This window comes from Melanotaenia boesemani, chromosome 22 (genome assembly GCF_017639745.1).
Source record: "Melanotaenia boesemani isolate fMelBoe1 chromosome 22, fMelBoe1.pri, whole genome shotgun sequence".
Lineage (NCBI taxonomy): Eukaryota > Metazoa > Chordata > Actinopteri > Atheriniformes > Melanotaeniidae > Melanotaenia > Melanotaenia boesemani.
Window position 1 is genome coordinate 3,904,702 of NC_055703.1, and position 26,788 is coordinate 3,931,489.

Sequence of the window (26,788 nt, forward strand, 5' to 3'; positions counted from 1 at the left end):
CATTAAACATTCAGAGTTTAAAAAGCAGCCAGAACTGAATCAAACAATATAAATGATATAAAATAAACAATAAAATAATCTGAATGTTATTAAAGAAACTGAGAAACGGGTTTAGGAAGGTCCTTAAAACTGAAGAATGGGATCACGTCTGGAAAACCTTCACAAAACACCGAGATGAAGAACAGAAGGATGTTTCCCAGCTGACCTGGAAGGTGAGTCAGATATTTGTGTTGTCAAATAAAAACAACCTCTGGATCAAACTGTTGGCTGGAACTCCATCCGGATCCAGTTCTTCAGCAGGAATGTTGAAGAACTGGTTCATGAACTATTTCTAACGACTAGATAAGGCTGAACTGGAAGGATGCCCACAACAGAGTCAGAACTTAACCAGATCAGTTTTATATGCAGCTGAAAAGTCGTCTTCATGGTGTTCAGAGGGCGATAAACTCAGCAAGAGCAGAGATCGTGTCTTTTATTTCTCACCTAGTTAATAAATCCTAAAATGGGTTATTTTACACTCATATTAAGTTAAATCATCTCACCGAGACTCTAAACTCTGCAAATATGAGCTGTCTTCATATAAGGAAACAACATTTAACCTGAGCAGATTCAGACAACGATCCAGAGCAGTTATCAGGGTCCTGCTGTCCCCAAAGAATGGACTGAAAACCACCGATGTCCTTTCAGCCGGATCAGAACGTCCCAATCTGCCAGAGCAGGAAGATTATTACACCTGCTCAGAAATCCTCTCCAGACATCAGACCTGGAAACCAGAAACTGAACAAGAGGATTCTTCTGGTTTCCATTATTAATATTAATGCGCTTATAATGATAAAATAGTAAAATAAAAATACAACATAAATATTATTGTACATATTGATGCATTTTTCTATAATTCCCCCCCCATTTTCTTATTATTTTCATATCAAAATGACTTTTGATGCATCTTATTTATTTATTTATTTATTTAATGTGTGAAATTTATAATTTTCTTACACTTTTAGGGAAAAAACACCCTCTTCCTAATAAGAAAATTACAAATTAATATTCTTTTCCAGTTCTGTTGCTCAATTATTTGATAAACTAAACGGGTTTTTATTCATAGGATTTTAACCTGTTGATGCCTGGTTCAAACCATTTCTAGCTTCTGTTTATTTATTTTTATTAAATTAATTTATTTTGGTAATTTATTTGCTTTTATTCATTTGTATTTGTGTATTTTATATTTTTTATGTATTATTGAACCTTATTAATTAATTGTTTTTCATTCATTGGAAATTTTTGTATTTTGGTTCATTTAAAGTGTTTAAATAATTTTAATAATTACTTATTTAATAGTTTTTAAGTTGACTGAGCTGTTTGAGCAAAAAGGGGAAAATAATATGAATTTAATGTTTTAGGGGAACACTTTTTGTTCTGACCCAAAAGATTAGATAATTACAAAACCAACAGAAAAAAAACAGGAAACTATTAATGCATCAAAAGCAGTTTTGTTTCTAATTTTTTGTATATTTAAGACCAACTTGCATTTTATGGAAAATGACTAACTGTATGTGAACTTTTCGTATAAAAAACGTGACTTCGTGTGATTGAAAGATAAAGGGTTAAAATCTTTTGAAGAATTACATATTTGGTCATTTTGATTTGGACGGAAGTTAACTGAAAGATTTGAGCAAAAAAGAGGAAAAATGATGAATCTGTAATGTTTTCGTAGCAGATTGTGGGAGTGGCCATCTTTGTCTTCTAATGACCTGAAGGGACAGTTCATAGAAGCGACCCACAAGGTTTAAAGTTTTCTAACACCATGAATGAGTCTGATCTTCAGGTTCCTCCTACTCCGTCGGCCTGAGCCTGGTCAGCACCAACGTCACGGGGCTGCTGGAAGGTGGAGCTTTGTGATCTACGACTGAAAAGACCTTCATGGTGGTGTGGGTGAGGAAAGAGCCCAGCTCTCGAGCCTTCGCCTTGCAGGCCATGACCTGGAGCAGCTCGCGGCGGAAGCGGCGGCTGACCATGCAGTAGAGCAGGAAGTTGGTGGTGGAGTTGAGGTTCTGCAGCATGTTGGCCATGTCTCCAGCCACGTTGATGGGAATGCTGTAATCGTTCCGGTTGAAGTTCTCATCGTTGTACTTGGTCCTCAGGATGCAGTAGGTGATGAAGCGAGGTAGGCTGAGAAGAACGAAGGCTGCAGAGACTGTGCCCAGCAGCAGAATGGTTCTCCTCAACATTCCCCTGGTTCTCCTCCCGTACATGATGCGCTGCTCCTCTTTTGTGAAGAGGCTGCTGGCCCGGCACAGGTGGCACCCGATCAGGTAGTTGAAAGTGATGACCAGAACGATGGGGATGCCTCCAGACAGGAAGGTAGCTATCCAGACTATGGCCGTGGAATAGGTCTGATCTCGGTAACGACACCTCGGCAGCGTCGCGTTCTCCCCGTCCACCGTGAAGTTTACAGGTCGGACCTCGTTGATCCATCCCATCGGCACAGACACCAGGTGGGAAACCACAACAATGGCTGCACAGGTCAGTTTGGTGACCCAGGCCTGGGAAAGGTGCTGCTTGGCCGCCGTGCTGCTGAGGACGAGGAAACGCTCGATGGTGAACACCACCACGATCCAGGAGGAGCTGTACAGAGATCCATACTGCAGGAATCCCAGGATGCCACACCAGGGGTGGGAATGCCAGAAGGGCTGCAGAATCCAGAAGGTGAGTGTCAGGTCGATGAGGATGACCCACACCAGGTAGAAGGTGTCCACGATGGCCAGACAGCTCAGGTAGACGATGGCTGTGGTTGACATCCCGCAATTACAGAAACAGATCATGTAGAAGGTGAAGATGTTCCCTGGAAGGACAGACAGGAGGGAAAAGCTCGATCGGTCGTCTCTACTGAGGATTCATCAGCTAAAACAGAAGATCAGCGGATGTTTCTCATACCCAGCACTCAGGTTTGGCCTCCACCAGCCAAACAGGAGAGACTCTGCAGGGACAAGACTGACCCGAATGAAAGATGAAATTCTCTAAGAACTTTCTTTAAATTTCTACCTTTAATATTTTTCGTCACACAGCCTTCATGAACAGTGTTTATAAATCTGTGTTAGTGGAGCGTAGAGAGAGAACATCAGGAAGGTCGAATCGGTTTTCTCTGACATGTGAAATCAGGAATTTCTAATGATATTCTTTTAGCATCGGACTCTGGTTTTTGGACTTAACGGCTCTCTTTGACATCCTAGACCAGAAATGGGCAAGTCTGGTTCTCGAGGGCTACAGTCCTGTAGGCTGAAGCAGCCTGTCGACTTTTTCAGATATTTTTAGCTAAACAACAGGAGTTGTTTCAACTCAAAGACGAGAATAGACCTGAATATGTGTCTCAACTTGGTTCGATTTAAGATTCTACTCTGAGTCACCCTCTTCATTTAGGTTAACACAACACCTGAAACATTTAAGCTCGTCACACCTTCCACAAGAACCAGAACTTTGTTCTTATTCTCGAGGCAGAAAGGACAAGGAAAAAGTCTGTGTAATTCATTCAGGTTAATTGATCCTCCTCGAGAAGCTTCTTTCACGATGGGTTGGGGATTGCTGCAGGGTCTGTGTTTTTTATGTGCAATGACCAAACGACCCAGTTACTTCAAACTCAACAAGAAACTGTTCCGGACGGATGGCGGGGTTGTGACAGCTTTCTATGTCAAGCTTTTCTGCATTAACCACGCCCACCTCAAATGTCCAACCAATCACACAAAACTTCTCAGAGCCCCACGAGAAGAAAGTTCTGCTCGGCTGACGTGTTGAGAACTGGCTGCAAAATTAAAATGACACCATTTTGTTCTTGTGTCCTCGAGACCAAGAAGAAAGTTCTCGCTTCTCGTGGAGCATAAAATAGTTTACTCTAAAAAGCTTCAGAGCTGGTAGCCTTACTTTTTTAAGTTTACTCGACTTTTTCAGCACTTTTTTTTACAGTGCTTTCCTGAGGGGAACCACAAGGTTCCACTCATGGACTGCTTCTGTTTTCTTTCTACCTGTTGCTACTTGGAAGTATTTCCTGAAAACACAATATTTCTTTCATCTTTCTGCAGAGGTCTGTCAGGTTAACTTCCCTTTGAAGCTCAATGTTTATCCAACTACTCCTTTCCATCAGGAGATGGATGAACGCCAAACAGTTTTAATATTAATGAGAATAAGACTGAATTCATGGTGTTCAGATCTAACGAGCCTCGATGTCTCCTCTCTGGTCCCATCAGAGAAATCCATGATCATAGATTTAGGTGTGAAAATGGATTCAAGTAATCCTAGATGTCAGGTCAACATGCTGGTAACATCCTGCTTCTTCCAGTTGATGCAGTAATCTAAAACCAGTCCATCCAGCCCTTTATAACCTCCATCAATGTGCCTCCACTACAGAGACAGCGGTGGCAGACAGGAGCTGGACAGTTTTTTTGGACACAACCCACACATTTTACTTACAGGTGTGGCTCAGTTAAATAAACATTTGCTGTCACAACAAAGAAATAACTTTTTTTATTGAATTTGTTCTATGAGAGGGAACATAAAACCTCTGACCAGAGGACGTGATTTTCCCTCCGGTGCTGCTCTTTTCTCCTACAGAGAGCTCAGATCTTATTTATTCCTAATTAGACCATTATTTTATTTACCCCTGATAAAGATTTAAATGGTAAATAGCAGACACACCTGGGATACCTATGATGCAGAGTAAAGGGTAGTAGATCTTCTGAACAGTGACGAATGCGTCCATGACGACTCCCTCCATCACGGGAAACAGCTGCAATAAAACCAGTGAAAACACACAGGACACACACCGGTGAGGAAAGAGTTACCGACACCATCGTTCCTCAAGTTCAGCCGCTGGATTCTCATTTTTATCTTTTGTTAATGTTTGAGCTTGTAGATGGAGACCAGACAGTGATGATGACGATGATGATGAAGACTCAAAGAGCTGGTGGCTCAGAATAATTCCTGGATGGATCTCTGGGAAGATGAACAAGTTTCTGGAGAAAACTTAAATATTTTCCAGTTTTCAGGGGACTTTTCTTCCTGCTCCCTTCATCCCTCTGATCTGAACTGATTCTGACTGATCGTAGTGAGCACAGCGGTTTTATTGCTCTCTGATAATAAAGTGGACATACCTGGTGTCTGCTGGGGACCTTCTGGACCGGTGCATCCCAGCTGGTTATCTCTCCATGAGGATGAGGTTTCTGATAACATGAAGGCGATCTGTGAGCAGCTGTAATGGGCATGAGGGTGGAGTTACACCATCTGACCACCAACCAGCTCAGACCAGCTCATCAGCATCAGCTTGTTTGCTGTGTTTCTGGAGGAGAACCCAGCAGCTGCTGAGCAGGAAGCCTGAACACAAATTTCTGGTTCTGTTTCCACAAAGACGTCACAAACAGAAAACTCAAACCTCCATAGATCCTGCGCTGCGTGCATTGTGAGGAAAAAGTGTTTTATGGCTTAAAATAGATTAAATAAACATAATTTAAAGAAATTTTATCATTTTGAAAGTTGTTTGTTTGCTGCCTGCTTGGATCAGTGTGGAATTAATGTCTACGGCTTTTTATTTTGCCTCAGTTACACATTTAAATTATTTACTTTAATTTACTCCAAGCCGGAGCTTTTTCCCTCCACTGTGCAGCTCGGGATGGGATGACGTTATAGATGACATTGTGAAATGGCTCTATATAATTAAAGTTGAATTGAACTGAATGTTCACAGATCCTTGTGGACAGAACTTCTGGATCATCACCAAGAGGAAAAGAGAATTAGGAACCAAATTTGTGAATTCTAACCAGGAGCAAACTCTGGGAAATGTCCCAGTAGAGTTTATAAATCTGGTTAGACGGAGTCAAACGCTCCGTTCCTGGAAAACCTTCCCGTTATGATACGGGATAATATTCCACCTTTCAGAAGATTTTATTATCTTTAATGGAGGAGAAAGGCCCAGAGGTTTTATTAATCCAACATGATGACTTTCCATGATCGATCCATGGACTGCAGACCTGGAACACAATGCTGGAATAACTTCTACTGTGAGGAAAAGCCCAGAATCTTCTACATGGAACCTTCTGGCTCTTCTTTCTCTTTGTTGTTTTCTATTGTCTAAAATAAACAAAACAACAACAAAAACAAAAACAACCTATCAGGTTTACTAATCTTTCTAAGAAGCGGAGGGAATGATTAACAGACCTGTGGATGAAAACACACGGAGAATAGAAATATTCATGGATGTTTATGTTTAAAAATTCAAAAAGATTGTAAAAGTTTCACACACATGAAGAACTGAACAGATCAGAGACAAAAAGAAGCTGATTTCAGTAAAATATGAAAACATAAATCCAGAAGAATTTATTTCTGTGTTTTATTTCTCCAAACCAGGATGATGAAGCCTACTGGAGGTAATGGAAGGGGTGGGGGTTGCAATGAATACGACTCATAACCCCTCCCTTCTGTGTATCAGAGCATATCTGTTTTATTATGTGGATGTTTCACATCTAGTCTTTTACCTGGAACAGTAAGGATGATTTAGTCCTCACCTGTTCTCTGTTCGTATAAAACAAACGGAAAAATAAAAACTGTGGAGAGAATGATGGACTGAAAGCAGTGGATGGTCTCAGGTTCCCACCGTGGTCACCGGGAAGATTTTAGATGCTAACACCTGTAAATTTGCGCTACATGATTATTTAGTTTTAGTTCATGACACCACTTCTGTCACCTGTGCATCATGGGAAATGTCACCAATGTGGTCGTCACCAGAGAGGATGTAAGCAGACAACATCACATCAGCCACAGACCGGACGTTAACAGAGAAGGCTGATCTGGGTGGAGGAGACCGACCTGTGGTGGAGCTCATTAGCATATTCATGCATCCCATCAGGAAAAAGGACTGCAGTGTTTTCATGGTAAAAAATGAAAATGACTCAACAGATGAGTTTCAGAGAATCTCAGTTTTCTACCACAGAAAAGTTTCCTGCTTTGTTTGTCTTCAATGAATAACAGGATTCTGTGAAATCACCAGGAATTACACACCTACATCCATCTCCCCTTTTCCTTTCTTTAGTTCTTACAACTACACGAAACTAACAAAAAAGGAAAAAAAATCTTGAGGAATATTTTAAAAATTTATCAAATGGAATAAAAACAAACAAAAAGACTGTATGGCCATGCATTTTTAAATCTCCACCTCCGTCACCATGAAGGCCCTACTGGTACATTTCACATGATCAAAGAAAAGAATTTATAAAAATTAAATCTGATATTCAGACAGCGCTCCATCATCATCATCATCATCATCAAATGGAAAGAAGACGGCAGCCCAACGAAGCTGCTGACAAGGACATTGATCAGAGACCACAGGTAACCCTGAAGAAGAGACCGCTGGATCTGACCAGAGGACCACCATCAGCTGGGCTTTATAGAAGACTGGACAGTAAAAAAAAGAGAAGGAGGAGCCTCCCCGTCTGTGATTGGCCCAACAGCTGGCGGTCCAGCTGATCCACCACGTTCCTCCGCGAGCTGGTAGATCCGAGCTGCCTCCATCTGGTCTCGTTGGTCTCCACCTTTCTGGTTTTGAAGTGTGTAAATTTCTGTAAATGTAAAGAAACCTCAGTTGTGTGTGATTGTTAAGATTAGGAGCCGTTTACAGGCACGAGCGTCGTATTTCTCTTGTGTTTCAGGATTAGGTTTTCAGCTTGTGTTCTTTCTGTTGGGTAATTCATGACTTTCCTTAGACCAGCTCCTGGTCTTTGATGTTGTCATCTCCTTGTCCCTAGCTGAGCTGAAGTTGTAACAAGATTAATAAAGTTTTTTTTTAACTGAATTAAATTTTGTATGCCCAAACCACTGTTCCTATTTTTCAACTTGTATATATATATTTGTTTCCATTTCACCTCAACCTGCACAGAAGCGTGATGCATTTACTGGAAATCTGTAAAATCTAAAATGACCTCATTACTTCAGAAGAGCCGCTGTGTGGATGCAACATGCTTCCATGAACGTGGAGGATTTATTTGTGTTTTAAATGATTCTTTATGTAAAATCCCAAAAGTCTCACTTTACAGCCTGTGAGGCAGAAGCAAGAAAGAAGGCGCGACCAAAGTCGCTGACTTCAAACTGAACTTTATGCTTTCTGTAATTCAGTGACAGTCAACCTGATGACGATGGTTTACAGGCTGAAAACCACCACAAAGGAGACACCTCTCATGAGTCGCTACTAATTTGAACTCATGTTATTAAACACACACACACGGCAGTTCTAAATAAAGTGTCTGGTAAAGAGTGTAAAATGTTTATTGGTCTTTTCTGAACTCCAAATCACTGAATAAAGAAAATAAGAATGTTAAAAATGGAAAAGAAAGATAAAAAGGAGGAAGGATAGACATTTTTAAAAAGCAGAGGAATGAAGGGTCTCCAGTGGTCCGCACTGACCCCAGATCCGCACTGACCCCAGATCAGCCCAGGACTGGAAAGTAAAAATGAAGGAATGAGTAACTGTAGGAGGTCAGCTGGTCTGGGATCAGCTGACGGCCTGAGTGCAGGATGTGCAGGACAGGCCTCACATGACATCCTCCTAAACCCGAGGCTGGTTGGAGGATGAGGAGGTGATGCAGGAGGAGTTTCTGAGATCATCTGAGGAGTCAGACAGTTTCGGTTTAATCCATGTAAAAGAATCCAGGAGCATGTGATCTGGGTTCAGACTAACACCCCTCCCCTGATTCCCAGATGTTTGGATGACTTCTGGAGAAAATAAATGTTGAACAGTAGCAGACAAACTAAAAGAAGCTAATCTTATTTACATTGAAAACAGGTATTTCATTGCATCAGCTCCAGTTCACTCTGTCCACCACCACATAGCCCAGCTATCCCAGACTTCAGACACTGAGGGGGGGAGGGGGGGGCCTGGGGTTTTTAGGGGTTGGTGGTGGAACTGAAAAGCTCGAGTTGAGCTCCCTATATCCTTATATCCATACTTCTTCTTATTTAATCTATTTATCTTTTGGCAACTCTGTTTTGGCCAGTCCTGCCCCGACCCGAGTCCACCCTGAACCCCGGAGGGGGGAGGGAAAAGGAGAAGGGGTGTTTAAAGATTATCCCCGGGCTGGTACTGAGGCTCAGTGGCTGTGAAGTAGTCCTCCAAGAAGGCCTGCAGGTACTCGAAAGTGGGCCTCTCCTCTGCGTCTTTCTTCCAGCACTGCAGCATCAGCTCATGCAGAGAGATGGGGCAGTCCTGGGGGCACGGCATCCGGTAGCCCCGCTCCACCTGCTCCAGGACCTCCCGGTTGTTCATGCCTGGAAAACAAACACAGGTGGGGAAAAAAGCTTTAACACCCACAAACAGGAGAAGTTCCTCCTCATCAGACCAGGATCTGGCCCTGCTGCCTAGTTTCAACCCTCCTCACATACAGTCCCTGACAAAAGTCTTGTCGCTTATCCATTTTGTAGAAACAAAAGCTTATAACCTGACTTTAAATTCATCGATTGGTTTTAGAAATGTCTCATATGAAAGCTAAAACCCTCCCAAATTATGCTCAATATACTAAAATAAATTTGCTTCACTGAAGAAAGATTGATCATTTAATGAACACAGAAAGATCAGATTTTGGCAAGACAAAAGTCTTGTCGCCTTGTCATATGATGCACCCAATCCTAGATTACAGCCTCACCTGTGATCAGTTACTGATCAATCACTTAGTGGGTGTGTATAAAAAGAACCCCAGCACACCAGACCTTCACATCAACTGCAACTTGACCTCTGACAACATGCCTAAGATCCACCCTGAGACCAAAGCGTTAATTATCAAGAGGCTGAAGACCAGATCCACTGCTGAGGTGGCTGACACCTTCAATGTGTCTCAGCGTCAAGTACAAAGAATAAGAAAAAGATATGAAAAGACTGGAGATGTTTTTGACAAGCCCAGGTCCAGCAGACCCCGCAAGACAACTGCTCGGGAGGACCGTTTGTTGCTTCGAAAATCCAAGGCCAGCCCCTTTTCCACTGCAGCAGAGCTCCACCAGGCCTGGTCACCTCAAGTTCCTGTGTCAACCAGAACAGTTTGTAGAATCCTGTCTCAAAATGGCCTCCATGGTCGAATCAGTGCACAGAAACCAGCTCTAAACAAAAGGCAATTAAAAAACCGTGTGGCATTTGCCAAGGCCCACAGCCTGCTAAAAGGATGGACACTGGAAAAGTGGCAGAAGGTGGATTTCTCAGATGAATCCTCGGTTGAATTACATCACAGCCGCCGCAAATATTGCAGGAGACCTACTGGAGCCCGCATGGATCCAAGATTCACCCAGAAAACAGTTAAGTTTGGTGGCGGAAAAATCATGGTCTGGGGTTACATCCAGTATGGGGGTGTGCGAGACATTTGCAGGGTGGAAGGCAATATCAATAGCCTAAAATATCAAGAAGTATTAGCTACCTCTTACATTCCCAACCATAAACGGGGTCAAATTTTGCAGCAGGATGGTGCTCCATCACATACTTCTATCTCTACATCAAAGTTCCTCAAGGCGAAGAAGATCAAGGTGCTCCAGGACTGGCCAGCCCAGTCACCAGACATGAACATCATTGAGCATGTCTGGGGTAGAATGAAAGAGGAAGCATGGAAGGCAAAACCAAAGAATCTTGATGAACTCTGGGAGGCATGTAAGACTGCTTTTTTTGCTATTCCTGATGACTTCATCAACAAATTGTATGAATCATTGTCGAACCGCATGGATGCAGTCCTTCAAGCTCATGGAAGTCATACAAGATACTGAATATGGATCTCACAGCACTACTACTTAATTCACTGATGTTATGCAACATATTTTTGTATTTGAAGTAAATTATTTGTTCAATTTTCTGTAGGCGACAAGACTTTTGTCTTGCCAAAATCTGACCTTTCTGTGTTCATTAAATGATCAATCTTTCTTCAGTGAAGCAAATTTATTTTAGTATATTGAGCATAATTTGGGAGGGTTTTAGCTTTCATATGAGACATTTCTAAAACCAATCGATGAATTTAAAGTCAGGTTATAAGCTTTTGTTTCTACAAAATGGATAAGCGACAAGACTTTTGTCAGGGACTGTACTCACCTGGGTACGGCACCCGGCCCTTGGTGACCAACTCCGTCAACAGGATGCCAAACGACCACACGTCGGACTTGATGGTGAACTTCCCGTACAGTGCAGCCTCGGGGGCGGTCCACTTGATGGGGAACTTTGCACCTGCAGGAGAAGCGATCAGAACATCAGTACACCTGCAGAGAGCCTCTCCTCCTCCTCCACCTCCATCTGGGTATGACTCTGCTGCCACACTGCTCCTCTACATGCAGACTCCATCACTCATCCCTCCATCTATCCATCTATCCACCCATCCATCCGTCCATCCATCCGTCCGTCCTTTGATCAGTCAGTCCATCCATCCATCCATCCCTCCATCCATCCATCCATCCGTCCTTCGATCAGTCAGTCCATCCATCCATCCATCCCTCCATCCATCCATCTATCCACCCATCCATCCGTCCATCCGTCCATTCATCCATCCATCCATCCATCCATCCATTCATCCATCAGACTAGCAGAGTTTCAGAGGAGACCAGAGACTTCTGATCGAACCGTTTTCACCGTCAGCTCATAGCTGGAGCTGACTGAGCTTTCACTGATGTTTTCTCCATGACCATTAAAATGTGTGTGTGTGTGTGTGTGTGTGTGTGTGAGGAGCTGAAGCCCACCTTGCCGAGCCGTGTATTCATTGTCCTCAATTAACCTGGCCAGACCAAAGTCGGCGATCTTGCAGACCAGGTTGTCCCCGACCAGGATGTTGGCGGAGCGCAGGTCTCTGTGGATGTAGTTCATCCTCTCGATGTAGGCCATGCCTGCTGCCACCTGCACCACAGCACACACACCAACACACACACACAACTCAGTTAGTCAACACATTCAGCCAATCAGAGCACAGCTGTTTGACTGATATGAAATAAACCTGCAGCTCACCTCCTGCAGGAAATTTGGTTTCAGGACCTTTCATCTAAAAGTTCTTTCATCTGCTGGAAATCTACATTAACCTGAAGTCAGCTGTGAGGGGAGGAGTCTGAGCAGGTAAACTCTGGAGGTTAACGCCAACATTTTACAATGAACTGGTAACCAGTTAGAAAAACAGGGGCTACATGAGTTCATGGAGTTCGGGACCATCTGAAGATGGGTCAGATCCTTCTTACTGAGATGTGTTACAGCATGAAGAGACAGAAAGAAGATTTATCATCTGTAGTTCACTTACTGACATCACTGATCTGAGTGAACTTCAAGAGAGTAGCTCTGTGGGGTAAACTGTGGTGGATAGCTACCCTTTAGATGATCTACGGAAGTTTTCCAGGCATTTTTATCACATCCAGTAGGTTTAGAATCCAGCCACAAAATGTAGTTTTATTCAGAGACTCAATCTGGTAAATCCACAATGATCCATGATTTGAGGTCATCATAAGGTTTATTTTATTTTATTTTATTATTATTATTATATTATCTGTACCACTACATCCATTCCGGGTCGTGGGAAGCTGGAGCCTATCCCAGCATTTTAACAGGTAAGAGGCAGGTACACCTGGACAGGTCACCAGTCCATCGCAGGGTTAACACAGATAGGGACAAACAACCACACACACACACACAAACACTCCTAGGGAGAGTTTAGAGTGACCAATTAACCTAACATCATGTCTTTGGAGAGTGGGAGGAAGCCGGAGAACCCAGAGAGAACCCATGCATACACGGGAAGAACATGCAAACTCCACACAGAAAGGCTGCCGAGCCGAGACTCGAACCAACGACCTTCTTGCTGTGAGGCTGCGGTGATAACCACCACACCACCGTGCAGCCCTTTTATTTTATGCTTTTATTATATTTATTTTATTTGGAAGAAATCTGAAAGACACTGGTTTTATGTCTCTGCAATCAGGAGGAAACCCTCCGGTTCACTCATTCCTGTGTCATGTGACTTATAGCTCCACTGTTTACCTGAGCAGCCATGTCCACCAGGTTAGGCAGCTTCAGCCCTCGTCCTTCTCCATCCTTCAAGAACTCCAGCAGGCTTCCTGCAGAGAGATGCATTTACAGTTAGTCTAGGTTCACCACGGAGGCCAATCAGAGCTGACCCTCCACAGGAAACTGGTCTAAGAAAAATCTGACAGCTGAATGAGTCATGAGGTTTGAAGAGTCTGAAATATATATGAACGTGTGAAGAGTCCATTTCTCTTCATAGATCAATCAGATCTCAAATAAAGTTTACACCGTGTTAAAAAAAGTGATTATTCAGAGAAGATTCATTTGTTCCAAAAGTCTATTTCAGGAGGACGGCTTCACAGAACATCCTCCCAGCAATACGAGCTCCTCAGATCTGAAAGAAAGACGGGTCTGCTGTCCGCCCTCTGATGGACTACAGCTCAGATCTGTTGCTGACATCAGAAGTAGAGGTGTGAACACACTCAGGACGGACTGAGAACACATCCAGATCCGATCAGAGGAGGACCGGGACACGACTGTCTGCCTCTGTCTGGACTCGGCTCATCCTGAGCAGACCCTCTGGGACCACCGTCTGCAGCATCGCCACATCTGGTTCAGTTCTTGTGGGTCTGGTTCAGTGGTTGGTCTGGTTAGTCTTCCAGATCCTGGTCCATCCTGTCCCGGTGTTGACATGTGTTACTGTGTTGAAACTGAAGGCTGAATCTGTGACTCAGTTTCAGCAGGTGGGATGTCTCAACAGTTTAAGTTAATTAATACATTTATTGATTTATCAGATAATATAGAAAAACTCAAAACAGTTAAATTATACCCTTTCCATGACAACACATAATAAATGATGTTATAGAGACGAGGCCCGTCCCAAATATATATCCATGATAATAAATATATATAAAATGAAAGTTCTGAGTTTATTTCACAAACAGAGGTAGATCTGGACGGCTAACATGGATTTAACCTGACATAGATCCTGTTGTGTGCATGCTTAGTAATCATAGTTGGGATGTCTGGATGGGGAGGATGAAACACCCGTTTGTCCTCTCAGGTTTCTTATTTCAGTTTGGTTCCAGGCTCTTATCATCGTACCTCTGCAGGACTTTCAGTTTCATTCAATAAATTCTGGTTCCTCCATCCATCGGCCTCCTGCCTTATTCAGCTCCGACCTCCTGGTCTCCTTTTATCCACGCCTTCATGACAGGTCTTCTGGACAGATGGGTGACTCGTTGATGCTCCCAAGATCCCTTCATCCCATTCATTCAGCTGCCGTCATCAATCTGAACAAGCTGCAGTGTTAGTTTGACCAGAAACGAGATTCTACCCTGGTTTTATTCAGACAAGTTCTTCTTCTGATGTTTTTTCTTGGTTCTCTGAGTCGCTCCATGTTGGATTGATTCAGTTTGTTCGAATGAGGAACTAATTTACCTGCAGGTCACCTGAACCTGAAGGTGGTCTCCTCAGTCCAGCTCTGTCAGTTCAGTTCCTCCACAGAGGACAATGTGTTTGTGGCCGAACAGGTGAATCAGGACATAATTTGCCTGCAGGTTTGCCAGGTGTTGTTAACAGACACAAACACACAGCAGGAGGGAGACTGAGTGTGACCAGATGTTGAATAAGCTGCAGGTTTCAGCTTCACGATCTGGTCCACTGATAAGGTTTTCTAGACATGATACATGTGTGTGTACCTTTGCCCATGTATTCTGTGACGATGTAAATGGGCTCCTCGGACACCACAGCGTACAGCTGCACCAGCTTATCATGGCGGAGCTTCTTCATGATCTGTGCCTCCTCCAGGAAGGACTCTGGGGACATGGTGCCGGGCTTCAGCGTCTTCACCGCCACTTTGGTGGTGCCGTTCCATGTTCCTGGTGAGCACAGATAGATGCTGTCAGGGGAAAAGCCGAGTTTGAAAGGAGGTAAACATGCAGCACCGAGTGAGAGTTCATGCAGAGCAGAGGTTGGGTTGGAGGAGAATGAACTGCTTAAATGGAACACAGCTTCACCACACTGATCTCATGCTGGGAGTCTGGGAGGATGTTAATAGCAGTGCAACCCAGAGCCTTTCTGCTAGTTTAGCTCATACACCCATCGTCCACTTTATCAGCTCCACCTTCTAGTCCTGGGTTGGACCCCGTTTTCCTCCAGACCTGCCTTAGCTCCTGGTCTGATAGATTGAACCAGGTGGTGGAAACCTTCCTCAGAGGTTTTGCTCCATAAGAACATGACAGCATCACACAGCTGCTGCAGGTTTGTCGGCTGCATCATGATGAGGCGTGTCTTGACGAGAAGCTGCCGTGTGATTGGCTGGTTTGACATTTGTGTTAACAGGAAGTAGAACAGATGGAGCTGATAAAGTGGACGCTGGGCATAGATCAGGGCAGATTTCTATGGTGATGGTCACCTGCTGAGATAAAACCCAGAGACCTGTTTGTCCATCCAGCTGCGACATAATACGGACACTAACTAAATAAATAAAATTTTGTGGTGTTTGATTTACAGAACATAAAGTCTTTAAAAATCATCATTATTATTATAATTAAATATAAAATCAAACTTAAAAAAATTACTATTATTGTAAAAAATGATAAAATATAAATAAAATATTAAATACGCTTTTATTATCATTATTACTTTATCAATAAATATAAAATAAAAATTTAAATAAGATGTATTATTATTGCTGTTATTATTAACAAATAAAAAATCTAAATAAAAAATATCATTACTGTAATTAAATATGACATAAAATGTAAATAAAATGTATTATTTTATCATTAAATATAAAAATATAAATAAAGTAAAATAAATGAGTTGTTATTATCATTATTATCAAATATAAAATCTGTCCTCTGCATCCTGCAGCTGTGGGTGTATTAACACGTCCCTGCTGCAGAGGATGAAGGTCTGCCTTCAAATCAGGTCCTGCACACGAATGTGAGAAGAAAACTTTATTCTGTTTTTCCAGAGACTTTGAATGGAAACATCTTCTTACCGTAAAACACTTCAGCAAAACATCCCGTCCCCAGCTTTACTTCCAACTCAAGTGCATCTCTGCAGATCTCCCAGGCATCATGACTCAAGCCCACAGTGTCAGGGATGTAGTTCACACACACGCCCGTTAAATTAAAGCACAAACCATCCGCACTCTCTACAGGGGAAGGGGAGGCACAGGGTTAGCTATCAGGGAGAGGAACATGCACTGAGGCTCATGTGGGAGGAGGCCATCTTTGTTCTGAGGGCAGAGTCTTCTGACACTCTAATGATTCTGGAAGAACGCTTCAGCTAAATCCCTACACTTGTCAAATTTTCCCACCAGATGTTCCCTCTGAACCCAGGACAGGGTGACTGTGAGTGTTTGTGTCTTGTGTCTCTGCCCTGTCCTTGACCTCCGTCCACATGCCCTCAACCTCTGGAGGCGGCTGGATCCGTACCCATCCAGACCTCCCCAAACTGCCCGTTTCCAAGACGCTTGATCAGCTGCAGTGACTCCCGCGGAATCTCCCACACATCTTTGGTTTTGACGGACAGGTCGGCGAGGCGGGGCATCCCTTTGTGGCAGGGAACCACCAGGCGACAGCAGAGACCTGCAGCTCGGTCTGCACATGCCACACAGCAACACACAAACAGTTAGCAAAGAAACCCTGAAAGCAGCACAAAGAGCAGGAAACTCCGAGACAGTGAAGTGGTCTCTCCTTTTCTACACTTCACACCAGCTGGAGATGGTAAAGCAAAGATGACAGAGATGAGGCCTGTCCAAAATAATCTCCACCACTACCAGGGCTGTATGTATAATCCTGGTCTCTACAGAAAGCTGAGACATGTGAGATTACTACAGAATCAACATATGTGTTAATGTGTCAGAGGAAGTTCATCTGGAACACAGTAAAAAAAATGTAAATGTTATCTCCTCCTAAAAATAGAGCACATTACTTTCAGTTAAAACCAGAGGAAAGCACCCAGTTCACCTAGGAATAATAAAATAGTCCTGGGAAGCAGTAAATTAGTCCAACGAATTAATAAAGTAGAATACAGGGATAGCCCCCAAATTCACTTCAGAAACACCAAGAGGATCCAGAAAGAAGTGAAGCCTAAGATAGTCTATGATAGAAGAGGTTTTAGATGGAATATAACTGCTTGGGGTTTGATCTGTGTTTGGTTTGGATGCTGATGCTTGGTAGAGTCTTTTAGCTGAGTTTCCCCCATCATGTTGCTATGCTACATGTTAGCATTGCTGCTTCCTGGTGGCTGCAAACACCTTCTGCATTATTTTTTGTCCAGAACGGTCACATGGACCGCATCAAACATCGTCACAGCTCTGTGTTCGTTGTCATAAAACATGTCGATGTGGGGACCGTCCCCAAACAGCGGCACATTCTGCAGGAGCGTCCAACCAGCAAACAGAACACATGGACCATCTGGACCGACCCCATCACTGTGATGACACCACCTGTGTCATGAAACCGAACGTCCAGCTTTACACTGCAGAAAGCTCTTGTGTTTGCCCATGACTGATGAAACCTGTGGATGAAGGTCCAGCTTCCGCTGGTTTCTTCATGCTGATATCTGAAAACCGCTGATAAGGGCCTGAGGTGTTTGCACAGAGCAGTAAAGACCTGATAAAGACCTCATGGGAGTGTTCAACCTGCAAGCTGGCCATCAAAGCTCATCTGGACTGAAATCAATGCAGCTGCTGGCGTCATAAAACCCATCGATATGAGGACGAGCCACACAGAAAGCATTAAAAAATCATGAAAAGTGACCAAACAACTAGGAGCAGCCTTCAGTTCAAACAGCTGAAACTGTAGCAGGAAACAACAAACATGTCTCCTTCAGATGATGGGCTTTAATTCCCTGTAACAGCAACTAGTTTCATTATTTTTCCACCAGTAAACGGCTTAAAATGAGTATCTGTTAAAAAAATATGATATTTAATAGAATACATTTTACACTGAGTCTGCTAAGAGTAGTTAGCCACCGTTAGCACCAAACATGTGAAGGACAGACATGCTGCTGCTTTCTGACTGTTCAGCTGGTCTGAAACCAGCGACAGAACGCGACGCCGGGTCTGCGCTCAGGATAGAAAAACGGAAAGCAGGAAGCTGCAGAGCCCTGAAAGGAAGGAAGGTTATTTTCTACAGTGTGTCGTTGGCTCCGATGGCCATCTGTGAGTGATAAAAAGCAGAGGGATGGTTACTGAGCCACGTCACCAGTAGAGAATCCATGGTGTTGATTTAAGCGTTTAAAGATCAATACGTCGATGTGCCAACTGGAGCGTGTCAGAAAATCATCCTTTTGTCATCATCACGAGGTCACACTGATGCTAACTGAATGTGAATCAGGATGCAGCTAATATCATGCTTTCCATGTCCACTGTGTCACGGTGGGAGCCACCTTTTATTCCTCTGTGTGAAAATGTGCAGACAAAATGTGATTACGTTGTATAACAGCTTAATGCATGTGGGATCAATTCAGTGGAATAGAAACCAGACAGAGGAGGAGACGGTAGCTAATGCTGCGGCCTCCCCATCACAACTTCTGTCTGTTCACATCCTGATTTTATCCTGCTTACGTCCACTTTCAGTAGATTTTAGGACCCGTTTTAAACTTCTTATTAACGTTCAGAGCAATAAACAGCCAGGCTTCTGGTCTGATCTTTTTACTAAACACACAGCAGCTCGCTGTCTTCATTCTCCATTACAGTTGAGTAACTTCCTGCTTATTTTAGTGTCTTAATTTATCTTTGTATTGGTCATTAAAGTGTTAAGTTTTCTTATTTATTTCACTCATCTTGTGTTTGTTGCTTTGTGACTTAAACATCCTGTTTAGTTACAATAAAACATGCAGGTCTAAGTCTGACCAGCTGTTGTGGGACAAAAAGGTTGATTTCAAAAGTAAAAAAAAAAAAAGGGCCATATTATATTATATTATATATATATATATATATATATATATATATATATATATACATATATATATATATATATATATATATATATATACAAATAATAAATAAAAGTAAAAAAATAAATAAAAACATTAAAATAACGAAATAATAATAAAAAAAATTTTTTATTAAATTTGATCACACTGTTGAATATTTTTGCTCAGTTACTTTAAAATGAGCCAGAGCTCAGGATCCAGGACCAGGAGTGGATGCTTACCTGAGTAGTGCTGGACCAGCTGCTGCAGCGTATCGAACTGAGCCCTGGTGGTGATGTAATAACCGCCGCTGTCCAGCTTGCGGATCTTATAGTGCTTGACGTGATCTCCTTTCACATCGTCCCAGTCCCGTATGGACAGGGAGAAGGCCCCTGAAGGAGACAGAGGGATGAAGGTCTGAGTCACTAAAGACCTTGTGGTCATGTGACGCGTCTGAGCTTTCTTTACCCTTTGTGGTTTCACTCTCTCGGATAAGATAGGTTCCTCGTGGGTTTCCGGTGGACAGCAGCTGCCTCTCTGCATCCTTACGGCCCAGTTTACCAAAGTACCAGCTGAAGGAAGAAGGAGAAACTCTTATTCACACAACCTGGAGGTAATATGAGAAGGATCCCAAAAAACCTGCAGCTTTTGCTCACTTTGGTGATAAACTCTGTCAAACGAGTGACCCTGAACAGTATAACTCTCCCTACAGTGCCACCCTCAGGACAAAGTGTGCATTTTGGCTCCATCACTGGTCCACCAACACAGAGGCCATGTACAAGGAGGGCATGAGCTGGCTTTACTTCCTGAGGAGGCTCAGGTTGCTTCATGTCTGCAACAAGATGCTGCAGATGTTTCATCAGTCTGTTGTGGTGCGCACTATCGTCTTTGCTGCGGTGTCCTGGGGTGTGGGCATCAAGGCAAATACTGAACAAACCGATCAGGAAGGCTCGGTCTGTTGTTGGCTGTAAACTGATCACCCTGGAGGAGGTGGTGGAGGAGAGGATGCAGGCAAAGCTGCTGGCAATCATGGACAATCCCTCTCACCCCCGCCACAAAACACTGGACAAGCTAAAGACCAGGTTCAGACTCATTTACCTGCTGCCCTAAAGAACGATGCAGGACATCCTTCCTACCTTCTGCAACCAGACTTTACAACTCCTCTACCTCTGTCAGAGCCACCATTACACACCTGGTCTAACTCTGTCACCTTCTGCACACACCCTTCACACTGCAGTTATCTTTGCATACGTTGCAAATGTTTCATCTTATTGTGTTTTTTTTTTGTGAATTCTTGTGTATTTTGTGTTCTATACCGGACTGACTAACTAACTAACTAACTAACTAACTAACTAACTAACTAACTAACTAACTAACTAACTATCCATCCATCTATCTATCCTCTATCCATCTATCCATCATGGACCAGATTAAGGTGAGCCCATTAAAACCTATCTGTAGTGATTTATTATGCAGTGCAGCATCAGGTAGGAAAAGCAGGCACCCGTGTGGGTCCAGCACCATCTATCATGTCACACATGCTGATAAACCCAGTGAACTGCAGCATGAAGGAGAAGAAGCTGGATAAAAGTGGACGTGAACCACAGGCTGCCTCTCATTTCAGTTTCTAAATCTATCTATAAACAGGGTCACACAGATGTGATTTTAGTGATGGAGCCATGTGGGAGCGTCACATTCCTGACCAACACACATAACTCACTCTTCAGCTTGGATGGAGTCCACTGGAGCCACGTAATTACTGGGAATGTAGCCGCTGCCCCCAGTGGTGAGCGAGCGAGCGTCCCACCAGTCCCCTTCGCTGGAAAGCAGACAGAAACAGCAGATTAGCAAACTTCACGTGAGCCGGCATGTTTGGATCCAACCCGTCCCGCTGCTGTCCGTGTGGACGGCGTGGGGTTTATTCCCACCCACACTAAAAAACCACATGAAACATGTTGCTGGGGGATTTTTATGTCCGTATGCAGGGTTTACATAAAGTTACAACATGTGGATAAGGCTGTTTTACAGATGTTAACAGAGAGCTGTTTGTCTCTGGAAACATCTGGACATGGGAACGACTCGCTTTTCCAGTTTCAGGAGGATTTAAATCCATTTTAAATCCCGGTTTCTGCTTCTGTTCAGCTCAGATCCACCATCAGAGTTCGGTTTTCATCCAGATCCATCGATCAACATGAGACACTATCAGAATCACTTCTATTCTCTTCAACTTAAAAACATCTCATTTCCTTCCTGATCAATCAGACATTCAAATGAAAACAAAAACAGACTGAACCACTTTCTGGATGAAAACCAGACAGTCTCACTGCTTAGTTCGACTGACCCCGTTAGTACAGTCTGACTATCGCTCCTATTTAGAAGATGAAGAACATCTGATAGATGATCACTGGATCCACGACTGATCCAGATTTGGTTTGGATTAATTAATAAACTGATGGATGGATGTAGACACCTCCACACTACACACAACTTAATGTGGGCAACAGAAAAAGCAAAGATAGTAAATTGTAGAAGAGAGTAACTAAGTAATTTCATTAATTAATAAATATATAAAACCAAAAAAGTGTAAATATACATAAAAATTAATGAATAATAATTTAAAAATAAAGGAAAAAACAACAAATAAATAAAATGACAAATATACAAAAAATATACATATAATCAATAAAATAATATGAATATAAATTTAAAAATAAATACAATCAAAATAAATATAAATCAATACATTTGAATTTAAAATAAATAATACATATATATAAATATAGATCAATATAAACACAATAAAAAACTAATAAATAAAAATAAAAATGAATAAATACATACATATAAATAAAAATCAATCATTAGATTAAAAAAGATAAAAAAACAAAGTAATAAAAATTAAATACAATAAAAATATGAATTAATAAAAATGAATAGAACATAATGAAAACATGTGGATATCATTCACTCAGTAAACTGGGAAAAGGCTGAAGAAACAGGGACAGACGCTTCTCTTCTCTGATTAGACTAATCTGAGTTTTTTCTGTCTGCTTCAAATGAACATTCAAACAACTTCTAGATGCTTCTAGTTATGAGGTTTGTTTCCGTCCCGACACTGAAGATGATCGGTTTTCTTCTGAGGTTTTATCTCTGAATAATCTGCTGCTAGAACGTTTTTAATCTTTTTAATCAGTCCTCACCTTCTCCTGACATGACTGATGAACTTGCTCCTGATGGTTTTTTACCTTTTTCAGTAAACGATGTTCAGAGTTTTACTCCTGAACACCTGCAGGGCCCAAAAATATGGAACCGTATCTTTAAAAACTTGCAGCTGATCTAATCGAACATTTTTATCTTCTCCATTACGCAAAATGTTTGTTAAGTTTATTTCTACATCTCGTTTCATATACAAGACAATTCAAAATGCTTTACATAAAACATTAAAAGCGTTACAGTGGGCTGCAGGAAGCAACAGATGCTAAAAAACAAAATAAAAAAATAAATAAAAGAAATTAAAGGAGCCTGATGACCCTGTGGTTTACTGTTGTGGTGGTACCCTTGTTCACGCTGTCACACACTTTGCTTTTGACACCACACAGGCCTGACTGAGCTGAAACTATTGCTGAATGAAACTAAAACTAAAGCTATGTTGTTTTTTAATGCTAGGAAGGCAGCGGACTCTCCTCCCAATGCCCTCACCCACCACTGCACCCTGTATGCCAGAGTTCAGCGGCTTCCCTCTCCATACGCAGACGTCCATCGGTTTTATCTATAAATGCATTCTTGGCCTACTTCCTTCTTACCTTTGTAATTTTATTTAAGTCGAGTAACTATTGTCTGCACTCTAATGATTTTCTTTTACTGACAGTCCCCAAAGCTTGCACTGAATTAGTCAAAAAAGGCTTTTAAATCCTCAGGCCCTGCAGCCTGGAACAGCTGCAGGAGCCGATCTCATGTAGAGCCTTAAAAACGTCTTAGAGGGCTGGGAGGTCGACTCAGGAGGGTCTGCAGCTGCTTGTCCAGCTAACTGTGCTTTCTGTACTCTACTGGATCTATATTGTATATGTTTTATACTGTAAGTTTATGTTGTGTTTGTTGGTTGTTTTAGTGATTACTGTCTGTAATGGAACATGTTAATCACGTTATCATTCATATTAACCATATTAATGAATAATCAAACAATTATGTTCAAGTCTGAGTAATATGTGCTTTCTTCCATGAAGCTGTGGAGGCGTCTGTCTCCTGACAGGACCTGGACCTCCACAGATGAGCCACTCTTCCTGTTTTAAATAAATTAAATGAAACTTGATATTTTTGACCTGTTTTTAAAATATTCCCATGTCCAGTAAAAGTTTTATGTAAGAGTGTGGGAAACAGGGTGAGTCGGTTAAATAATCATTAACCATCTTTCCTTTAACATCTGGCTGCTTAAAGCCCATTAAACCATCCAACATGGTTCGCCCTTCCTCCTCCAGAGTCTAACCCAGCGTACCACCCGGTGCCTGTGTCCGTGTGGAGGGAAAGCTTTGGGTACATGTTTGTCTTTTACTTGTGCTGAATAAAGCCACAAAGGGGATCGCCTGGGGACATACCAGGGAGACACAGGCATGCCTCCTTTTGTTCACTGAGGATCCCTTTGGAGAGGAGAGAAGGATGGAGTCCCAGCAGTGAGGCTGAAAAGAATGCTGGACTAAGACGATGCTGCAGATGCATCAGTGTGGGATGTAAACAGGCTGTGCAGGGCGGGCCCCAGTCTCCTTTGTCTGCAGACACAAACCCCTGTAAACCAGCTCTCCGCAGCCACAAACAGGGAGAAAACAACAACAAGAGTAAACAAAGAGCCTCCCTCCTGTCTCCAGAAGGATTCAGATCCTCTGTCCCTGATGAGAATATAATTAAACACAGACAGGCATTCACAATGACAACAGTGTGTTTATTCACCATCAGCTCCAGCTGGATGTGCAAACCGAGCATAAAAAGGAGATTTTTCTAGATTATATCCAACGAAGCTTCACAACAACACTCATGGTGAGATATATACAGCTGCCATTCCCGTTGAACATGAAGAAACAGCAGTGCTGTGTGAGACCATCTTCCTCTGCATCCATCAGTCTCTTTCTGCTAGCTCTGACAGGATCCAGCCTGTTACCCCCACCCACCCTGTGGCCAGCAGGGGTCAGTGCAGGCGGTCCATGTGAGAGGTGTGAGTGGACATGAAAGGAAGGGTGAAGATGCAGCTCTGTGAGGAGGAGGAGGAAGAGGAGGGTGTATGGGCTGTGATGACTTCCTGCTCCAGCTGGGCGCAGCAGGGATGAAGGCATGTGGAGGAATGTGTGAGACGCTAGCTGAGACAGGATGCTAAGTGGGTGTGGTGACCTCGCTGTGATCCAGCAGTCATGTTGAGCAAAGAGATTCATCAAGATTTTCCTCATGTGGCATCTGCATCCACATTTAATCATTTATGTGTTAAACCAGCACCGTTTGAGATTGTTTAAACTCTCGTTATTCTCATTACCACTATGAACGCAGGGAAATTGGTCCCCTTTGTGCATCTGTGGACCCTGTCAGGGTATCAGCGCTGGAATCCTTGAAATGTCACAATGGAAACATGCACAACAAACTTCAATGAGCTGCAGAGATGCAAACACAGTGATGGTGTGTGTTGGTAGCAGGCGGACACACACACCGTTTATTCTTCTGCTGACTGGAAGAAAGACGAGCCAACATCACAGTAGGTGTAACCGGGTACTTCCTGTTCAAGTTCAGAGGAAAGTCTGAAGGAAGGCCACACTCACCCCTGCTGGCTGCAGGCCTTCCTCCACCCTCTGTTAACCCTAAAAACCTCTTTATTCCAGACTGTCATAATCCATGTTTAAACCACCACTTCAGCCTTATTAGACCATTCAGTTCTGGAATTTATAGCTCTTTACATTTTTCCATGTGGGGGAAAAAATGACTATTTTACCTTATTTAATAAAAAAATAGATAAAAACCTGGTCCATACTGTACCAAATTCAGTGGGTTTCTGACCAAGTGTGCTGGTGATTGCATATCTGCTGATTGACACATGCTAAAATACTAAATAATAATTCATACCACTGTGGTTGGCAGGTTGGCACATTTATGTTTTCACAGCTCCACAAACTGAAGCAGTAATGCAGACTTATTTTGGGCTCCAGCCTCTTCCACATTAAGAAACCAAAACTTGTCTGCTGGGTACACGCTGCCACTTTTACCTTGGCTGTCTGCTTCCCTCTAAAGCCTTTAACTCCAAGTTCCAGTGGAAAACTGACATCCTCCCTGAGTGCAGCTGAAGGGACTTACGTGCTGTTAATAATCTGGAAACGTTCTCCTTTCCTGAAGCTCAGGTCATCTTCTGTCCGAGCCTCGTAGTCATAAAGTGCCACGAAGAGTGTGACGCCTGCAGGACGATAAAAACACTGTCAGAGTCTGCAGATTAACATCCATTTTTTCAAAAACTTAATTTCTGCAACTCAAAATGCTTTTCAGTATCTTGTGTGGCCCCCACGAGCTTGTATGCATGCTTGACAACGTCGCGGCATGCTCCTAATGAGACGACGGATGGTGTCTTGTGGCATTTCCTCCCAGATCTGTGTGAGGGCATCCCTGAGCTGTTGTACAGTCTGAGGAGCAACTTGGCGGCGCCTAATGGATCGAAACATAATGTCCCACACATGTTCTATTGGGTTTAAGTCAGGGGATCGTGAAGGCCATTCAATTGTTTCAATTCCTTCATCCTCCAGGTACTGCCTGCATACTCTTGCCACATGAGGCCGGGCATTGTCGTGCATTAGGAGGAAACCAGGACCTACTGCACCAGCGTAGGGTCTGACAATGGGTTGAAGGATTTCATCTCGATACCTTATGGCAGTCAGAGAACCATTTCCTAGGCAGTAGAGGTCTGTGCGTCCCTCCATGGATATGCCTCCCAGACTATCACTGACCCACCACCAAACCTGTCATGTTGAACGACGTTGCAGGCAGCATAACGTTCTCCTTGTCTTCTCCAGACTCTTTCACGTCTATCACAGGTGCTCAGGGTGAACCTGCTCTCGTCTGTGAAAAGTACAGGGCGCCAGTGGCGGACTTGCCAATTCTGGTGTTCTTCAGCAAATGCCAGTCGAGCTCCACGGTGCTGGGCAGTGAGCACAGGGCCCACTACAGGACGTCGGGCCCTCAGGCCACCTTCATGAAGTCTGTTCCTGATTGTCTGGGTAGAGACATTCACACCAGTGGCCCTCTGGAGGTCATTCTGTAGGGCACGAGCAGTGCTCAGCCTGTTCCGCCTTGCACAAAGGAGCAGGTATCGGTCTTGCTGATGGCTTGAGGACCTTCTACGGCCCTGTCCAGCTCTCCGAGAATAACCACCAGTCTCCTGAAATCTCCTCCATGTTCTGGAGATTGTGCTGGGAGACACATTAAACCTTCTTGCTGCAGCACGTGTGGATGTGCCATCCTGGAGAAGTTGGACAACCTGTGCAACTTCTGTAGGGTTAAGGAATCGCCTCATACTGCCAGTAGAGATGATTACTCAAGCCAAAACCAGCACGAGTGAAAAATCAGCCAAAAAAGATCAAGAGGGAGAAACTTGAAATGACCTCCACATGTAAAACCAGTCCTGTTTTGAGGGTTTTCTGATTGTTGCCACTGTGGTGCACCTGTTGTTAATTCCATGAACACCAATACAGCTGAAAGTGATTAACGATGCCCTCAGCTGCTTAACCAACCAGGAAATTATCAGACAGGTTTAACTGATTTCATGCCAGGCCCAATAAAAAAAGTGTTCCTTTAATTTTTGTGAGCAGTGTATATATATATAATTCCTGGTACTTTTAGTGT

At 43.0% G+C, this 26,788-nt stretch overlaps 1 protein-coding gene across 6 annotated transcripts in view; it reads right to left on the reverse strand.

Annotated features, from left to right (window-relative positions):
• The window catches only part of fynb (FYN proto-oncogene, Src family tyrosine kinase b), a 68,664-nt gene that overhangs the window by 1,158 nt on the left and 40,718 nt on the right, over positions 1 to 26,788 (reverse strand). For 3 of the 6 annotated variants that reach the window (XM_041975849.1, XM_041975850.1, XM_041975851.1), the window contains 11 exons: positions 25,253 to 25,349; positions 20,649 to 20,747; positions 19,397 to 19,500; positions 19,171 to 19,320; positions 16,441 to 16,605; positions 16,002 to 16,157; positions 14,695 to 14,874; positions 13,010 to 13,086; positions 11,731 to 11,884; positions 11,093 to 11,224; positions 8,286 to 9,300 (listed from right to left, as the gene is read on the reverse strand). In XM_041975849.1, the coding sequence (XP_041831783.1) occupies positions 9,092 to 9,300; positions 11,093 to 11,224; positions 11,731 to 11,884; positions 13,010 to 13,086; positions 14,695 to 14,874; positions 16,002 to 16,157; positions 16,441 to 16,605; positions 19,171 to 19,320; positions 19,397 to 19,500; positions 20,649 to 20,747; positions 25,253 to 25,349 (1,523 nt within the window). In that variant the 3' untranslated portion in view covers positions 8,286 to 9,091. Of the gene's footprint in view, positions 1 to 8,285; positions 9,301 to 11,092; positions 11,225 to 11,730; positions 11,885 to 13,009; positions 13,087 to 14,694; positions 14,875 to 16,001; positions 16,158 to 16,440; positions 16,606 to 19,170; positions 19,321 to 19,396; positions 19,501 to 20,648; positions 20,748 to 25,252; positions 25,350 to 26,788 lie in introns of those variants that run through there. The other 3 variants (XM_041975854.1, XM_041975852.1, XM_041975853.1) reach the window with 3 other exon arrangements.